The 16,890-nt window shown below is 38.2% G+C and overlaps 1 protein-coding gene across 1 annotated transcript in view; it reads left to right on the forward strand.

Moving 5' to 3' along the window:
- LOC101863094 (allene oxide synthase-lipoxygenase protein) overlaps positions 1 to 14,515 on the forward strand; it is a gene marked incomplete in the record, with an annotated part of 106,201 nt that extends 91,686 nt beyond the window's left edge. The window contains 10 exon segments of the mRNA XM_005095721.3: positions 130 to 225; positions 1,351 to 1,447; positions 2,042 to 2,159; positions 3,171 to 3,263; positions 3,771 to 3,831; positions 5,036 to 5,141; positions 5,849 to 5,946; positions 7,345 to 7,518; positions 8,410 to 8,576; positions 10,249 to 14,515. Of these exon segments, the coding sequence (XP_005095778.2) occupies positions 130 to 225; positions 1,351 to 1,447; positions 2,042 to 2,159; positions 3,171 to 3,263; positions 3,771 to 3,831; positions 5,036 to 5,141; positions 5,849 to 5,946; positions 7,345 to 7,518; positions 8,410 to 8,576; positions 10,249 to 10,363 (1,125 nt within the window).
- Positions 14,516 to 16,890: the final 2,375 nt, after the last annotated feature.

Raw genomic sequence — 16,890 nt, forward strand, 5'->3', positions numbered from 1 at the left:
AGCCAAAGAGTTTTGGGGGGAGTAAAAATAGCCATCTGATGACCTCCAGACAATTTGACACGAGCAGGTAATCTAATCTCTGTGGTACCGTTGTGATTGCTTTGTTTTATTTCTGTTTCTGCGTTTCAGCTATGTGTTCCAATGAGTCTGTTCTTCGTGGACAAAAAAGACCAACTCCGACCCATCGCCATCCAGCTGTACCAGGAACCTGGAGAGGACAATCCTGTAAGAAAAAAGGACCATTGATCAAATACATAATGATAATAATAATTGACAAATATATAAGTGAATAAATGAATAAATATGGTAATGCTAATGCTGATGATAATCAGCAGATAAATAGATAAATAAATAGATAAATAGATTAATAAATGAATAGATAAATAGGTAAATAAACAAACAAATCAATAGATTAATAGATGAATATATAAATTTTTTTAAACAGTCAATCAATCTATTCTTCAATCTATCTATCAATCAATCAATCCATATATCCATCAATCAATCAATCCATCAATCAGTAATACAATTGATCCCTCTGTTGAAATTTGGGTTATATTGGCAAACATACATGTATTTATACATAATTTATCACACAAATATGCTTAAAAAATGATTACCAAACACACAAAATTACACTTATGCAGAACAATTTCACAAACACACCACTGGCAGGTCGAATCTGTGAGTTTGGGCCGGGTAATGGCTCTTGCTAGTGTACACTATATCAAACTGATTTCTACTTTGCTTAAATCAGATCTGACCTATTAGTGGACCTATCGCGTATATGTGTATGTACATTCTTTTTAAAAGGAGTGGGAAATTTTAAAAATATTTTATCATATGTTTTATTATCTGTCCATCTTTCTAATGACTATGAAAGGTTAATGCTGGGATAATCTCTATGTAGTGCTTACATGTCCAAATAGTGTTGACGGTGTAGCAAAACATATTCTCTGAGAGAATTTTGATATGATATAATTTGTTCAGTTTTGATGAAATATAATAAACTATAGCAGTTTTCATTCTGTGGTACTGTGCTATCCCATTGCTCTTTCTTTTTCTCCGTGGGTGGTTGGTGGGTGCTCTGGTGTGGTTTGCTCCTTCTTTCCTATCAAACATCTGTCGTCTTTATCTCCCCTCCTCCTTTTTTGTGTTTGTTACTCACTTGTAACACCTCTAATCTTCGGCACTTATATGACCTTATTGTGTTGCAAGTGCCGTAAAACTCTTACTAAAACTTTCTTTTTCTCCATGTGTCCTAACATAATAAGCAATCGTTAATGCGATTCTATTGTAATTGCTTTATCTCATCGACTCATTGCTTTTTTTTCTTCTCCTCGTGCGTAGATTTTCACTCCCACAGATCCGTCGTTGACGTGGGCTCTGGTCAAGATGTGGTACAACAACGCTGATGCTTCGTACCATCAAGCTGTCACACATTTGGGTACGGTTTTGACTGATTTTGAGAAATTGTGAGATGGGTTGGAGTTTTTGCTTTTGGCAAGGGGAGTGGGGATGAGGTTGCAGAATTTGGGGGGGGGAGGGTGAGGAGGCAAGGGAAAGGGGGGAGGGGCGGGAGGCGAGAGCATGTGAAAAAGGGAGGGGATGGGCAAGCAAAGGTTGGTGGGAGAAAGGAGGGGACGGTGAACATGCAAAGGATAGAAGGGGGGAGGAGGTGGGCATGCAAAGGTTGGTGGGAGAAAAGGGAGGGGGGGATGGGCATGGTAGAGGGTGGGGGGAGTTTTGTAAATGACTGGGCAAAAAATGCAACTTTACCAATGTAACAATCTTGTGGTGGGCCTCTGAAAGAATTAAATTTTGTAAGAAATGAAATTCAGAACAAAAAGCTGTGTTTGTCAGGCACATTTTGGTGTCTCTATTTGAGGGTTCATGTTCATTTTAGTGTCACAATGTTTATGTAAGTGATAAAATAAAATTTGCAACTTCAGAAATAAGTTTGCAGCAGTCTTGAGGTTGATGGGTCTCTTGAAAAACTTACTTTTGTCACCATTATATTGTTCTCCAATACTTTCTCCAGGCATGACCCATTTATTGATGGAGGGCGTCACAGTCGCCACACATCGCAACCTCTCGCAGTCACATCCTATCTTCAAAGTGTTGGCCCCTCATTTCCTTTACCTCATTGCCATCAACTCGTAAGTCCAACTTATGTGCATGTTGTTTTGTCTTTATTTTATCTTTTTTTTTTCGGGGTGGGGGAGGCTTTAATGATTGGTTCAAAAGTGTCTTTTCTTGGGTATCTGTAGTTTTTTAAAATTATTGTCTTTGTCATGTATATTACCGCTTGTGGACGACCATCCACGAACTCGTAAGTGGGTGGTTAGCGGGTGCTCTGGTGTGGTTTGCTTCTTCTTTCCTATCAAACATCTATCGTCTTTATCTCCCCTCCTTTTTTTTGTGTTTGTTACTTTCTTGTGACACCTGTAATCTTTGGCACTTATATGACCTTATTGTGTTGCAAGTGCCGTAAAACACTTATTAAAAGTAAAACTAAACGGACTCGTAATTGTGACTTCAGAGGGGTTTGAGAGTTCGAGGCTCAGCTCGGTCCAACATTGTGGCCTTGAGAAAGACACTTTTTATGAATTTTCCCATTCGGCTCCGTCCCGCTGGTGATGGATGTTACATTTGAAGGTCATGTCTCTTAACTAACCTTACTGTGTTAGAAGAGAAGTTAAATATACACAGTTTCATTTCTCATATCGGTCCACCTCTTAGTGAATTGAATATTCCTCCTCACGTTTTGTGTTTATTTAACCCCTATAATCCAATGTTGCTACAGATGGTTACCATTAATTTATTTGTTAAGGGTGCAGTTTTTGTTTTTTAATGTGTGGATCATAGGTGGTTGGAATGCGTGGATCATAGGTGGTTGGAATGTGTGGATCATATAGATGGTTGGAATGTGTGGATCATAGGTGGTTGGAATGTGCTCTAGTGTGGTTTGCTATTCTTTCCTGTCAAACATCTATCATCCTTGTCTCTCTTTTTTTTTTTTTATGTTGTTATGTAGTAACACCTCTAATCTTTTGCACATTATGACCAATTTGTGTTGCTAGTGCCATAAAACTCTTAACTGTCATGAAAACTAACTAATCTATGAGTCAAAAGCTTTCATGTGCTTTCTCATTTTCTTCTTTTTCCAGTCGTGGCCTGGAAGTGTTGGTCTCTGACGGTGGCTGGGTAGACAAAACCATGAACTACGGCAACGCTGGCCTCTTTGAGCTCATCCGCAGAGCGTAAGATAAGATTGTGAAACTTGTTTAAGGAGGAGGAGGAGGGTTTGAGACTTGGGGGCAGGTGTTTTAGGACGTTGTATTTTTGTGTGAAAAGAGTAAGTTTTTTGTCTTTCTGCAATACTTGCAGAGTGGAATTTTTGATTGAATTGGAATCTGCAGGACCGCAGGGTTTTCTTCAGACTGGCTGAGGTTTTGGTTAAGAAAAAAATTTTGGTTTTTAATTTTCTTTCACTTCCACTGTATAATATATGGTAAGAGAGGAGTGTATTTCTGAAATAATTTTTGGTGTAAATTTCTGTTTTTGTAGAATCGTAGTATTTCAGTTTGGTTTTTCTTCTCCCTGGATATTCCAATGGTTCTTTTGTACATCATATAAGGATTATTTTAATAATTTTTTTAAAGTTCCTCTTTATGTGTAAGTAAAGGCTTCCTTAAATGTATTAGAGTGTAAGTGCAATAAATGTAAATGTATCTAATCCAACAAACATGACCTTACTTTTGTTCCAGGTTTGGTTCATGGCGGATGGAAGTGGAGGGCACTTTGCCGGAGGATCTCAAGAGAAGAGGGGTTTGTCTCAAAATGTTTACTTTATTTTTAAGGCTCTTCAGCTCTCATCAAACAAGGTTCAAGGGGTGGTTGGTGGGTGCTTCTTTCCAGTCAAACATCTTTCATTCTTGTCACTTCTCCGATTCTTTGTATGGTACTCTCTTTTTTGTTTTTGTAAAGTGTTTTACGGCGCTCGCAACTGCATAAGGTCATATGAGCGCGTGGGACACACCTAATATTGTCAGATGGTAGAAAATTTTGAATTTTGCCCGGGTGGCGGCCGAAGCCTACTCTTATCGATTTTAGACCACCAAGAGATCTTTAACGTGCGCAACTTGCACACGGGCCCTCCGAGATTTTTTCGCCCTTGTCCGAGAAGGCTAGGTGTAGATCTTTCCTACCAGAAGATCAGGGGTGTGGCTGAAAGACAGCAGTAAGAAGCGAAGGAGTAGTAGTAGAAAGGCTGCAGAAAGAATCAGGAGCCCAGAGGAAAGGGCAAAGGAGGTGAGGGGGTGGGGGCAGAAAGAGGAGACGAAAGCAGATGACAGAACTTTGTTAGAGAGCAGGAAATGAGGTGATGGGAGACAAATTTAGAGAAGAAAATTTTTCGGTCGCTTCCCAGATTCGAACCCGGGACCTTTTGAATGAGAGGCCAATACCTTAACTTCTAGGCCACGAGAGCCCCCATGGTACTGTCTAACATTTGACACTTATATGACCTGTTTGTGGTGCAAGTACCGTAAAAGTTTTTCTATAGCTTAACAAAACACAGCATGTTGAGCTATTTTCAGCTGGAGGCAGTTTTCTATGCCTTATACTTATAATTTTCAAAGAGAAATCCAATCTTGATCCCTGGTCTTGAATGATCAGCCTATGTGGAAAGTGGTGAAGTGTGAACCCAAACTTTTCCACAGGGAAAGATATTAGACTTGGTTAGCATGCTATTTGTATTCCTACAACTCTTAATCACCGACCAAAACTGAGTCGAAAGTACCATAAAACATCTGCTCAATCAATCAACTCTTAATCACGTGTCATTACATACCTGTTAGTTGGAGAGTATTGTTGCGTAAGTCTCCGCCATTATACCTCTATTTCTGTGTCATCTTGCTTTGTACGAACTTTTAAGCTGTCAGGATTGTTTTGCTTTTTCTGTTACCGAAACATGTCTGGACAGTCTCAAGAATTCATTGACATGATGTTTCTTTTGTGCTTTGTTTTGCAGTTGGACGATCTGAACGTTTTGCCATGCTATCATTTCCGAAATGACGCCATTCTTCTTTACGACGCAATAAAGAAGTATGCGAAGGCCTATGTAGATCTCTACTATCGTAAGTGTTTATGTATACTATCATGTACATTCTGTTTTAAAACAGGAGTAATTTTTTAAAATGTAATGGTCTAGAACGTTTTGAGCCTCACAAGTTGTCAAATATGTTAGCTGAGGACAATCCCACTTTATAGAGGACAAAAATGGAAGCATCAATGCTGAACTGACTGGCAGAGGGATCTGTGAATGAGGTTGACCCCAAAACTTGAATGGATGAAAATGGTTTCTTTTATCAGGAGAATCCTATATTCACACTTGTACCTATGGTTTTTGTTGGTGTGACTATTTTAAAAGCATACCTACCTTTTTTCAAGGAAGGGGGTGAGGGGGGAGAGGAGGAGCTGTGGTTATTAGCTTAGTTCTGTCACTATGGTGCTGTGAGATGCAGGTTACTCTGTTTTATACGGATGGGGGTGGGGGGCTCTACATGAATAAGATTGGTTTCCAAGTGTCTACTCTTGTTGTTCACACTCTATGATACAGAATTCCTTGCAGTGGGCTATCGTACATTTATTTTGACTGGTCACTGGTAGGTCCTACTTCTTTTCTTTCCCTGTGTTGTTTCTGTATGGCTGTCGATGTTACTTAATTTCTGTTCATAAAATGACTTTTGTCGAAATGCAGCTCTTTCCTCAAACTAAATGGCAGTTTGGAACCAACTTTATAACTTAAAGCTGACATTGGTGACATTGTTACTTTCTTCTGCAGCCACCGAGGAAAATCTAATTGAGGACGAGGAGATCCAGAGCTGGGTTCAGGAACTCGTGAAAGAACGAAGTATGAACGATGGAGGTGTCGGTATCCTGGTGAGTAGTGGTGGACTGTTAGGTTCCCGATTATTGTAAGCTAGGAATCGCAGGAATCGACTCCGAACCCAATTACTTTCTAATGATGTAATATCTCCTGGTGATTACCAGGTTGGCTCCGAACAATTTCAGGATTTAGGATAACCTTGATTTCGGAACACTACAAAATAAATTCTAAGGAAAAAATATTTTAATGAATAAAATAACTGGATATGGTAACCACTGGTTTACGTAAAAAGGAATCGGAACCTTTCTTCCGTAGCACTAATCGCGGGAATCTGTTCCAGAATCGAATCTTCGTCCAACTCTGCTGGTGAGGTCTCAGCTGCAGTGTTCTGTCCTCAGAATTGTGTATGTGACAGATTGCCCCTCTGGTCTTGAAGTCTCTTTGATTGAGTAAACTAAAGCACTTTGACTCAGTAAGTCATTTAGTGCAAGTATAAAACAAGGTAGACAGACAGACGGACAGACAGAAACTATAGAGGGAAAGAGAAGTGCTTGGTATGTTCTAAATCCATGGGAAGTGAACTGAGTTACTTGTCTACTGGCGGAAGTAACGAATGTATGTAACTGTCACGATTTTGTTTTAAACAGGTTCACGTGACTGCTCACTTTTCATGAAAGCATACTTTTTTATTTATTATTTAGATCACTATTGCTTTAAGTTTGCAAAGGCTGCTGTTCTGTTTGCATCCGTTTGTGACTAAATATTACCATTCAAGGGCTAAATTTGTGCAGATTACTATCAGTCTAGTTTATTAGGCTTCATACTTTGTATGCATGAACAGCATCTGTGATGTCGCGGTTAGGCTATTCATTTATGAATTCAGAAGATGAAAGTTCAATTTCTGAACAGGGAAATTTTTTTTTCAAGAATATCTGTCTGCTGCGATGTTAGATCCCACACAACGCTAGTTGGCCCTGACTCTGACTGTCAGTGTTGAAACACCCACCTCCCAAATTGTTTAAATTGTGTTGATGGAGGCATGAAATGCTTACAGGTATAGTTATGATAAGAGGAAACTTTATCGTAACTTTTCTATCTCCATCCACAAGCAAAGATTTCTATAAATGTCTGTCCATCCTTTTAACATGATGGTAGATTTGTTACAATAAAACTTGTGGGCTGTGGGTGGTTGGCGGGTGCTCTGGTGTGGTTTGCTTCTTCTTTCCTCTCAAACATCTATCGTCCTTCTCTCCCCTCCTTCTTTTTTGTGTTTGTAACACCTCTAATCTTCGGCACTTATATGACCTTATTGTGCAGCAAGTGCTGTAAATCTCTTACTAAAACTCTCCCCCCCCAAAAAGTGTTGGCACTTATGTGACCAAAATTGAGTTGATAGTGCCATAAAACACAGACTCAATCAATCAATCAATCTATCAATCAATCATCCACAGGGTGTGCCGGGAAATGGCAAACTGATGAACAATGAGCAACTGGTTCAGATCATAACCAGCATCATCTACACGTGCAGCATCTCCCACGCCTCCACCAACTTCCCACAGTATGAGGAGTACGCTTTCCCTCCCAACTACCCCGGCCTCATGAGAGGGTCTCCCCCAAAAAGCAAGGTTGGTCTTCTTTCTGTACAAATGTCTCAGGGGGCTCTCGTGGCCTAGAGTTTAAGGTGTTTGCCTCTCATTCAAAAGTCCGGGGTTCGAATCCGTATAGCGACAGAAAAATTTTTTTTCTCTAAAATTGTCTTTCACCTCCTTCCCTGCTCTCTAGCAATGTTCTGTTGTCTCCTTTCTTCTCCACTTTCTGCCCCCACCCCCTCACCTCCTTTGCCCCCTCCTCTGGGGTCCTGACTCTTTCTGTGGTCTTTCTACTGCTACTCCTTGGCTGCTTCTTACTGCTGTTTTTCAGCCACACCTGTGATCTTATGATAGGAAAGATCTACACCTAGCTTCCTCGGACAGGGACGAAAAATCTCAGGGGTTCCGTGTGCAGGTTGGGCACATTAAAGATCCCTTGGTGGTATAAAATCGATACGAGTAGGCTTTGGCCACCACCCGAGTGAAATTGTAAATTTCCTACCAACTGAAAATGTTTAACTGTGTCCTGTGCACTCATATGAACTAATGCAGTTGCGAGCACCGCAAAACACTTACCCCAAAAAATACTGTGCCTGAACTGCAACAGGGAACTGCTGCTTTTTCTTTCCTAATCCTTACTATTGTCATTTTTCTTCTTCTTCATTTGTATGTTTGTCACACGCTTGTGACCTGCTATTTCCGGGTGCCTTGATAGTCAAAGCAGGCTTTGTGCTGTTGAAGCTAGAGAGGTGAGCAGAGTAAGTCTGATTCCCTGTAGTCCTGTAGGGACTTCTCTTTTAACATCCACCCTTGGCGCTCATATGACCTTATGCGTTTTCAATGACACTTGCACAGGTATTTTGGGGTGACCAATATATTACATAACCTGTGATTGACTTACACACCTCTATGTCTGTGTCTGTGCAGACTGTAGAAATCACCCAGCGAGACATCTTGGATTGCCTGCCTGACCGACCGACCACACTGGACATCATGATTGTCACCAAGATCCTCAGTGCCAAAGGAACAAAGAGCATCGGAGACTTTGAAGTACAGTACATCTTCGACCCTCAAGCTAGAGACATCGTTGACACGTAAGTGAAAGGTTTTCTCTGTCTATAAAAATCACACCAGTTCGTGATGCTGAAGTTATAACTCGGCACATAGGTGTGTCTAATCAGTTAATCAGCAGTTTTCATAATTGTCCAAAAACATGACAGACAAGGCCAAAGTTGCTCATCACCTCAATTATCTGAATTCTAAATTTTGATGATCAGGAAGGAGGGGAGGAGGGGGGGGGGGGTTAAGATATTAGTATTTTGTGTTTTTATTTCGCACATAGATAAGGATTCAGCAAAATTTTTTTAAATAGTAGGCCTACTATAATTTAGCAAGTGGATTTTTTTTTCATGTTTAACCAGTAAAATAATTTTACAAGAAACTGTTAACAAGATGCACGATATTTATATATGGCATACATTATATATGAACAACATGGAGGGAGACTAATATGAGCTGCCTTTTTAAAATCTTTATATATTATCTTACACGGTGAGGGTTGATGTTTATTTCTCATAATAGTCGTACCAACAGTTGTTTTTGCTTGTTTTGGCAAGTGGAGAAGGAGAGGAAGTTCCTTTTTGCGTGGCGTGCAACACATTTCACAGTTCGGCACATCCTGACGGAATGTGTTGACTTCAACGATAACGTACAAAATATTTTAAATGTAAAGATGTCAAAACTCTTTTTGACGTTATTAACCCGAGAGAAGTTTTAAGTTTTATTAAAGAAATAGGACTGTTTAATAGGATATAAAAATATATAGTTATTGTTGTCAGTGTATATACTTACACTGATATTGATATTGTAAATACAAATGTAAATGTCTTCACCATATGTACAAAAATTTTCATAAATGTCTATCCGTCCTTTTAGCATGATGATGATAATATGACCGTGTGCAGTTGCGAGCGCCGAAAAACTCTTACTAAAAAATGAATTGAGCCTAGTTTTGTTGCAGTGGAACTTGTTGGCACTTAAATGACCAAAATTGAGTCGATAGTGCCGTAAAACACCTACTCAATCAATCAAATCATTGGCGAGTGGCGTATTTTGTGGAACATTTATTGTTATGGTGAAGTGCGACCATTATTGAGCTAGCTGGCTGAAAATATTGAGATAACATGGTTTTATCTGACTTTATTGTTTCTTAATTTTCCCAAAAAAAAACAACCAAAAAAAAACTTGTTTTGGAAAATTGATGGGGTTTTTTTTTCTTTTTTTTTTTTTTATGTAGATCTACAAAATATGTCTTAAAAACTGTCAATAGGTAATTTGAAACAGATTTATGGACAGGTTTTTATGTCTGTCCATTCTTTTAGTTAGTTCTGGGATAGGCTGATGCCAGGAAAAATCTATATTTATATCTTGAAATTTACTACCTAATTTTTTCTTACGGAATGATTAAAACATAATATATCATACTCAAAATAGACTTGTTCGTTATTCCAATCTGGCACACCATTAGCTTAGTTGGTATCATACTGGACTCTGGGGTAGATGGCCCAGGTTTGAATCCCAGATTGGATGTTCTTACACTCAGGTCATTTGCGGAGTTTTCAAGGCTCTCAACCCATATGGCTCAGTCCCATTGGAGAGGAACATAAAATTTGGAGGTCCTGCCTCTTAAATAAGTTTTAATGCCCTAATGGTGTTGATGGAGGTATTAAATTCATTCACTTGTTTTCCTAATTTCATTCTGCGCAGGTTCCGCAAGGATCTGAAGGAGATCAGTCGGAAGATCAAGGAGAGAAACCTGCACAGAAATCCGCCCTACGAATATTTGGACCCCGACATCATCCCCAACAGCATCAGCATCTGAGAACTTCACCAACATTCTAGAGGATATCATCAACATTTTCATATACTTTTGTTAATTTGTGTTTTTGATCGAAAGAAAACTGTGATTTAGTTGTTCTCCAGAGAATTCTGAAGAAAACTTGTCTTGATGTGCAGCTTTGACAGACGCCATTGTCTTCTACAGAAAAAGCTGGAGTTGTATTCTAAAAGACAGTTTTTCAGAACAAAATTGAGTCGATGTGCTGTAAAACACCTACTCAAACAGTTTTTCCAGTTTTGGACGAAATTGAGGAATCAAATCCAACTGATAGTTTAAAACCCAGCACACATTTCTGCTTTAGTCTGGAATCAATATCTTAATGAATAAGGCTGGGAAAGTGCTTTGAAGATATTGCAATGCGAAGATTTGGGTGTTTTGGCTCTCCTGAACATTTCACGAAATTGGATATATATACTGTCTTTTGAAAATAAAACTCCAGAGAAACACTGTCCAGCACAGCTTTACCTGCAAACTGCTCACACCTACCTTGAGTCATTTCCACAATGTAACTGGGTAAAACTGTTGGATATGTTATTGTTATATATTTATGTTTGTTGCAATATCAGATTGTTCCCTCTTTTGTTCCAGTTTTACCTCTGTGTTCATTCACTTGTACTGAGCTGTATGTCTACCTTTTAATTTCAACAGAATGGGAGTTTATGCTTCAGAGGATCAATATTTCAGTGTAGAGTAGGATTACTTTGGTTATTTGTTCTCTACTAATAATTTACTGAATCCCCCCCCCAAAAAAAAAATAAAAAATTAAAAAAATCTAGAAAATAATTTTTATGACTTTTCTTTTTCTTTTATTACCCCCAGCCCACAAGACAGTGTTCTATTTTGCAGACCTTACTAGATCTAGTAATAGTAGTAAGAGATGTATTAATTTTGCCAGAATGGAGTGTTCATACAGATTAGCTTGCTTTTTTTTTGCCATGTCAATTATTTCCTCATGTCTGCACACTTTCTCTTTGTCAGAATCAGAATGCTATGTTTTTGTCCATATATATAGGTAAATATGTGTACAAAGTGGAAATTGTTTCGTCATCACATTTGTTTGTACATGACCCTTCGAGTTCATGCTCTTGTCCATTATGTTTTTGGTTAGTTTGTCCTTGCTTGATTGATTTGAACAGAAGTTTCCTAGATCGCATTTGATCAGAATTCATGACACTTTCACAGTTTCATGATTAGTATGTAAGTTCCAGTCCCTAAATCATCGTTGGTTAGTGTATTTACTATCTTCAAATTGGAGAAAAAAAAATTATTCAGTGGAACAAAAATTTCTGTGATACTTAATGAAATTTGGAGGGGAAAAGAATAATACAGGGTGAGATTTACCTATAACTTATTCCCCACCGCACGCCGTGATTTATGACGAAATGGGTCACGACGAGGTGGAAGCAGACGCTCGTAAATTTTTGGGCATATTGAGTTTGTGCGAAAACATATCCATGTATCTTGAAAAGAAATGGAGATATTTGCGATTGGCTGTGAAGGTCGTCTGGTGGGAGAGGTCATAAAAAGTGTAGAGCAAAAAGAAGAATTTTTTTTTTTAATTGCCCAAAACTCAGAAAAATTTTGTTGTTTTCATTTAATTGTTTTGAGGAGTGCCCGATTTCACCTAGCTGCCTCACAAATGTTTAATAAATTCTTAATCCTTCCACTCCAGAGTGTGCTGACTCGGACAAACCATAATTTTATGCTCAAATCACATTTTGTCTTGAACTGTCGGATAAGAAATTCATTTCCCTGAATTTTTATGTATACGACATATTTGAGTAAATTATTTTTTAAAAATCAGGAGAAATTCTGTTTTGTTTCTGAATTCAATCAGAAAAGGAAAAAAAGGTTTGGTGACAATAATAAAAATGGTCTAGTTGAGAAAGAGTGAAGTGTAGTTTTTTTGTTCAGTTTATGCTTCATTGGATCATTGGATCATAATGTCAAAATGTAATGTATCACAGTCATGGGAACCTTTATGATAATGACATAATCATGAATGTATCCTACTCCACTCAGTACCGAGGTCTGAGAGTTCTGTGAGCTTACGTTGTTCACTTGACCATTCTCTTCCTTTTTGCCTTATGGAAAACGCTTCAGAGCAGCTTGTTTCATCGTAATGAGCACTTCTGCTCGAATCAATTCTTGGCATTGTGCTGGGGATATGGACATAGCCTTAGGCCTACCAGTCACCTGTGTATAGGATGTTACCTTCATTTCCTCATTATAACTTGTTGATGACTTTATTTCAAAGTGAATCATCAAAGAATCAGTGACCAAGACAAATTTGTGTAGTACGGTACCCATGTATGTGGGACTGACTTTCTCAATTTTCCTGGTTCAATCTCCCTCTTTCTTATGTCCAGACAGCTGCAGTTGGGAGTTCTGTAAGATAATGCACGATACATGTATTTGTACTTATTTTGCAGCCAAAATTGGTCCAAAAATCATTCTTCGAAACATTCATGTATGTATAAGAAATCCTTATGTGAAATGCTCACAACGTGGTAAAAGTTTTGTTTTTTTTCTTCCCAATTTCTTTCTGTCCATATCAAAAAGTATAACACTCACAAGTGACATGTACATAATTTATCTCAATAGATCCTATGTTTTGCTCATTCAGTATTATTTACTGTAAACAAAAGCTCTGCTGAAGAAAGAAATCATGTTCTACTTTAAAAACAAAAAGAACTCAGAAATCTTCTGCACACATTGCAAAAATGCTTGTGACCCACATTGATCCAATGTCTGACTGACATGTGGCTGTGGCAGATCAAACATACTTACATCTGAGATATTTGGTAGAGAGGTCACACTTTACATCATTCGCTGTGTAAAGTGAACTTAACATTAACAAAACAAATATATGCTTTGCTTATATTTTCTTTGGCTTTTTTCCTAAATAATTCCCATCTGGTGCTAGTGGTATCTGTGTCCAGAATCACAGGAAAGAAAGCTTATGGTTAAATAAGTGTATTAATTTTTTATTTTCTTATACTAATACATGTTTTTTATCATTGTTCGTCTTTTGTCGCCGCACATGTCTTTGAGCAGCCTCTGAGCACTTTTGAATATATAATATCTCCTAGTGCGAGATAGTTACCTTGTAAACAAGTTGGTATTTCATGTATTTGTCCCATAAGTTGAACAAATGTCAGTGCCATTTTGAGGCATATCAGAATGAAGTGGGGGGTTTTCTTTTCTTTATCCATTCACAAGAGTAGTCAAGTCATTATGTCCCATCTTTCCGTTAACTAGACCTCACCGTACCAAATGTATGCTATGTCAAGGCAATGTGCTTTATCAAAACCGTATCATCATTTGAAAACATTTTGGCTCTGTTAGTCTTATCATTCCATATTATTATATTATTATTTTGAAACATCTGTCTTTGTGTGAGGAATGTCTTTTCTGTCTGATTGATTGCTTATTTCCTCATTCATGAGATGTTGGTGTGTGGTTCAAGAGCACCGTTGATAGATTCTACTTTTCTCTCTCTCCTGTTTCCATCTGCCATTCTTGCTCTTTCCCAGCACAAATTGATCTTGTTTTGCTTCTCTTCACATAAATGGCCAATGGGTCTGTCCTTGGTTCCTCTACAGCTGCAGAAGATATCAATATTTTTTGTTTTTGATTACTGTTGTTGCGAATAGCATCAGTTTTCATTTGTCTCAAAGCAAAGATGTTGATGTTGTCCCCTTTGAAGTCAAGGAATTGATGGCCCATTTTCAGTTGTCTGTAAAGTTATTTTCTCACATTTGAGCAATTGAACACAACTACAACTATAAGCATCACCCAAATACGTACTCGTTTTGCACATCCTCTGTTCTTGTTCTTCCTTTTGAATAATATTCTATATATGGAACTCAAAGATTTTATCTAAAATCAACTCATAATTTTATAGAATTACGAATTTTTTAAGTATGTATTTGTACGACTTGGATGTGTTTGTTGTACAAAAGTTCAATATGGCTTTTCTTTCAAATTTAATTATCTGCAGGTGTTTATGACGGCAATCAGGATATGTACATGTAAAAGTATTTGCTCCGACTTGAATTTCATTGTCATTTGTGCACTCCCAGGCACTTTCATTTCCCAAATGAAAAAAATAAAATTTATTCCATAAAATTATCAACTGCCTTGGAATATTTGATATGAACATGTAGAGCAACAATGTACTTAATTTCCAGAAATGTAGTGCTAAAAGGATACAGGGTGGGTGTCGCCGGGTTTCAGAGGTAAAACTAGAGAGAAAATGACCACCAAAGTTTGGGGACTGCCATAGCTTGAAAATCCTTGGAAAGCGAAAATTTACATTTTTTGGTGCCTTTAATCAAAAATTTTCAGTAACATCTACTCAGAAATTTGTTTTTAAATGGACATTAAAGATGTTGAACAAAAACAAAAATTGTATAAAAATTGCCAAACTATCAGAAAAATGCCAGATTCTTCAATTTCATTATTTTGACTGGCGGCTGACTTCACCACCGTGCCTCACACATTCGTCTTTTGAATGATCAACAGACGAAAAAGCCAATAATAAAGATATTGAGACCACATTGCTGCAGCACGTAACTTCCCCCTTTCAGCCACACCCCTGATCTTCTGGTAGGAAAAAACTACACCTTGCCTTCTCGGACAAGGGCGAAAATCTCAGATGTCTCGTGTGCAAGTTGCGCATATTAAAGATCCCTGGGTGATCTAAAATCAATAAGAGTAGGCTTCAGCCGCCACCTGTGCAAAATTCAAAATTTCCCACCAACTGAAAGTGTTTGGTGTGTCCCACGCACTCATATGACCGTACACAGTCCTGAGCGCCGTAATACACTTACCAAAAGAAAAAGAAAGAAGTAAAATATTACACGCCACTAGTACCTGTGGTGTTGGGGTTAGGCACTTAGCTGTCACACGCAGGAGACGCAATGAGAGCAATTCCTGAGTGCGGCGAATTTTTATCGAGAATCTGTCTTTCCGCTGGGATGTTGTATCCCTCTGTCAGCCCGGATTGGCCCTGAATGGTCTCTTTTAAGCACAAGGGCGCTATCCTAAAAAATGCTGTTTTGAGAAAATCAAAGGTAAAGTTTTTGCCCCTTGTTCAGTTTCTTTAAAAGACGAGGAGAGTTTTTCTCTATAACCAAACAAATATAAACGTACACGCCAATGACTATGAGGCCAAATTTCTCCAATAGATATAGGGCAATGTTCACTTTTGGTATAGGTCAAGATTTCTGGAAACCCCCAAAATCTGGGCTAGCCCGTTTGTCCTTAAAAGCAACCAAATATATACTGTGTTGATGGGGGCGCAAAAACACTCATTATAAAAAAAAACAATTTTTAATAGTCCTATCCTACACTCTTTTCTGCCTGCGTGACTTGTTGCTGACAGTCACAGTGTCAGTGAGCGGATGGTTGGCGCGTGTTCAGGTGTGGTCTGCCCCTTCTTTCCTGTCAAACCTATCATCCTTATCTCTCTTCCTCCTGTTTTGTTTGTAAATCTCTTGTTGCACCTCTAATTCTAACCTTCGGCCCTTATATGACCTAATTGTTGCAAGTGCCGTAAAACGCTTACTAACATTTTTTAAAGTCACAGAGGGTACGTAGTCTCTGCATGAAAAAAATTGTCTGACCACAAAAAAATTGCTAGACCAGACACTCACAGTTAAGCCTATGCATGGGTTTGGGATTTGTTTAAGTTTAAGTAAGAGTTATAAAGCACATGCAATAAAAATTATAGGTCATAAGAGTGCTGAAGTCTGCGGTTTGTGCAAGTACGTTTTTTTTAAATTTCAATTTTTGAAAAAACCAAGGAATTGACTCGTCTCCCAAATTCTCGTTATTTCAGTTGATACAGATATATCCCACTGTGCTTTTTCCAAATAAAGCTTGTCAAGTAAATTGGAGAACAAAAATGCCTCAAAACAAACTGTCACAACACTCGCTCCTCTTTTCCCACATACTTGTGAAACAGGGACAAACTAATATCACGCCAGTCTTCCAACATTTATTGAACTTGTTCAGTTTATTTTATTTATAAAATGCCATAAAGAACTCACAACAATAAACATGACAAAATGAAAGAAAAGTATGCTGCACAAATACAAAATAGTAACATGAAACTGTACATCATGAAAGTAAGTAAGTTAGAAATAAAACTTCAATGGCAAAACACGTCTTTCATTCAATGTACTCACAGCAAATCTGATGAATGTTGGAAAGTCTATCAGAGCCACAAAAATTGCAAAGCCCCTTCCCCCTCCATCCTCCCATGAGAATTATATCTTTGAAAATACATACTTTGTGAAGTTGCCTTGGGATGCTTCCTTTTGTTTTCCTCAAAAACAGTTCTCATGACCAGTTAGAAGTAATCTTATTTGTTCCAGTGTGTTTATCTGAGTACATGTTGTCAGTGTCACAAGCAATCCACTGAAGTCAGTTTATGTACTTTTTACACTAGTGACATAAAAACTAGATGTTGCTGTGTTGTTCCTGTCAAGAATCATGAATAG

This window comes from Aplysia californica, unplaced genomic scaffold (genome assembly GCF_000002075.1).
Source record: "Aplysia californica isolate F4 #8 unplaced genomic scaffold, AplCal3.0 scaffold00112, whole genome shotgun sequence".
Lineage (NCBI taxonomy): Eukaryota > Metazoa > Mollusca > Gastropoda > Aplysiida > Aplysiidae > Aplysia > Aplysia californica.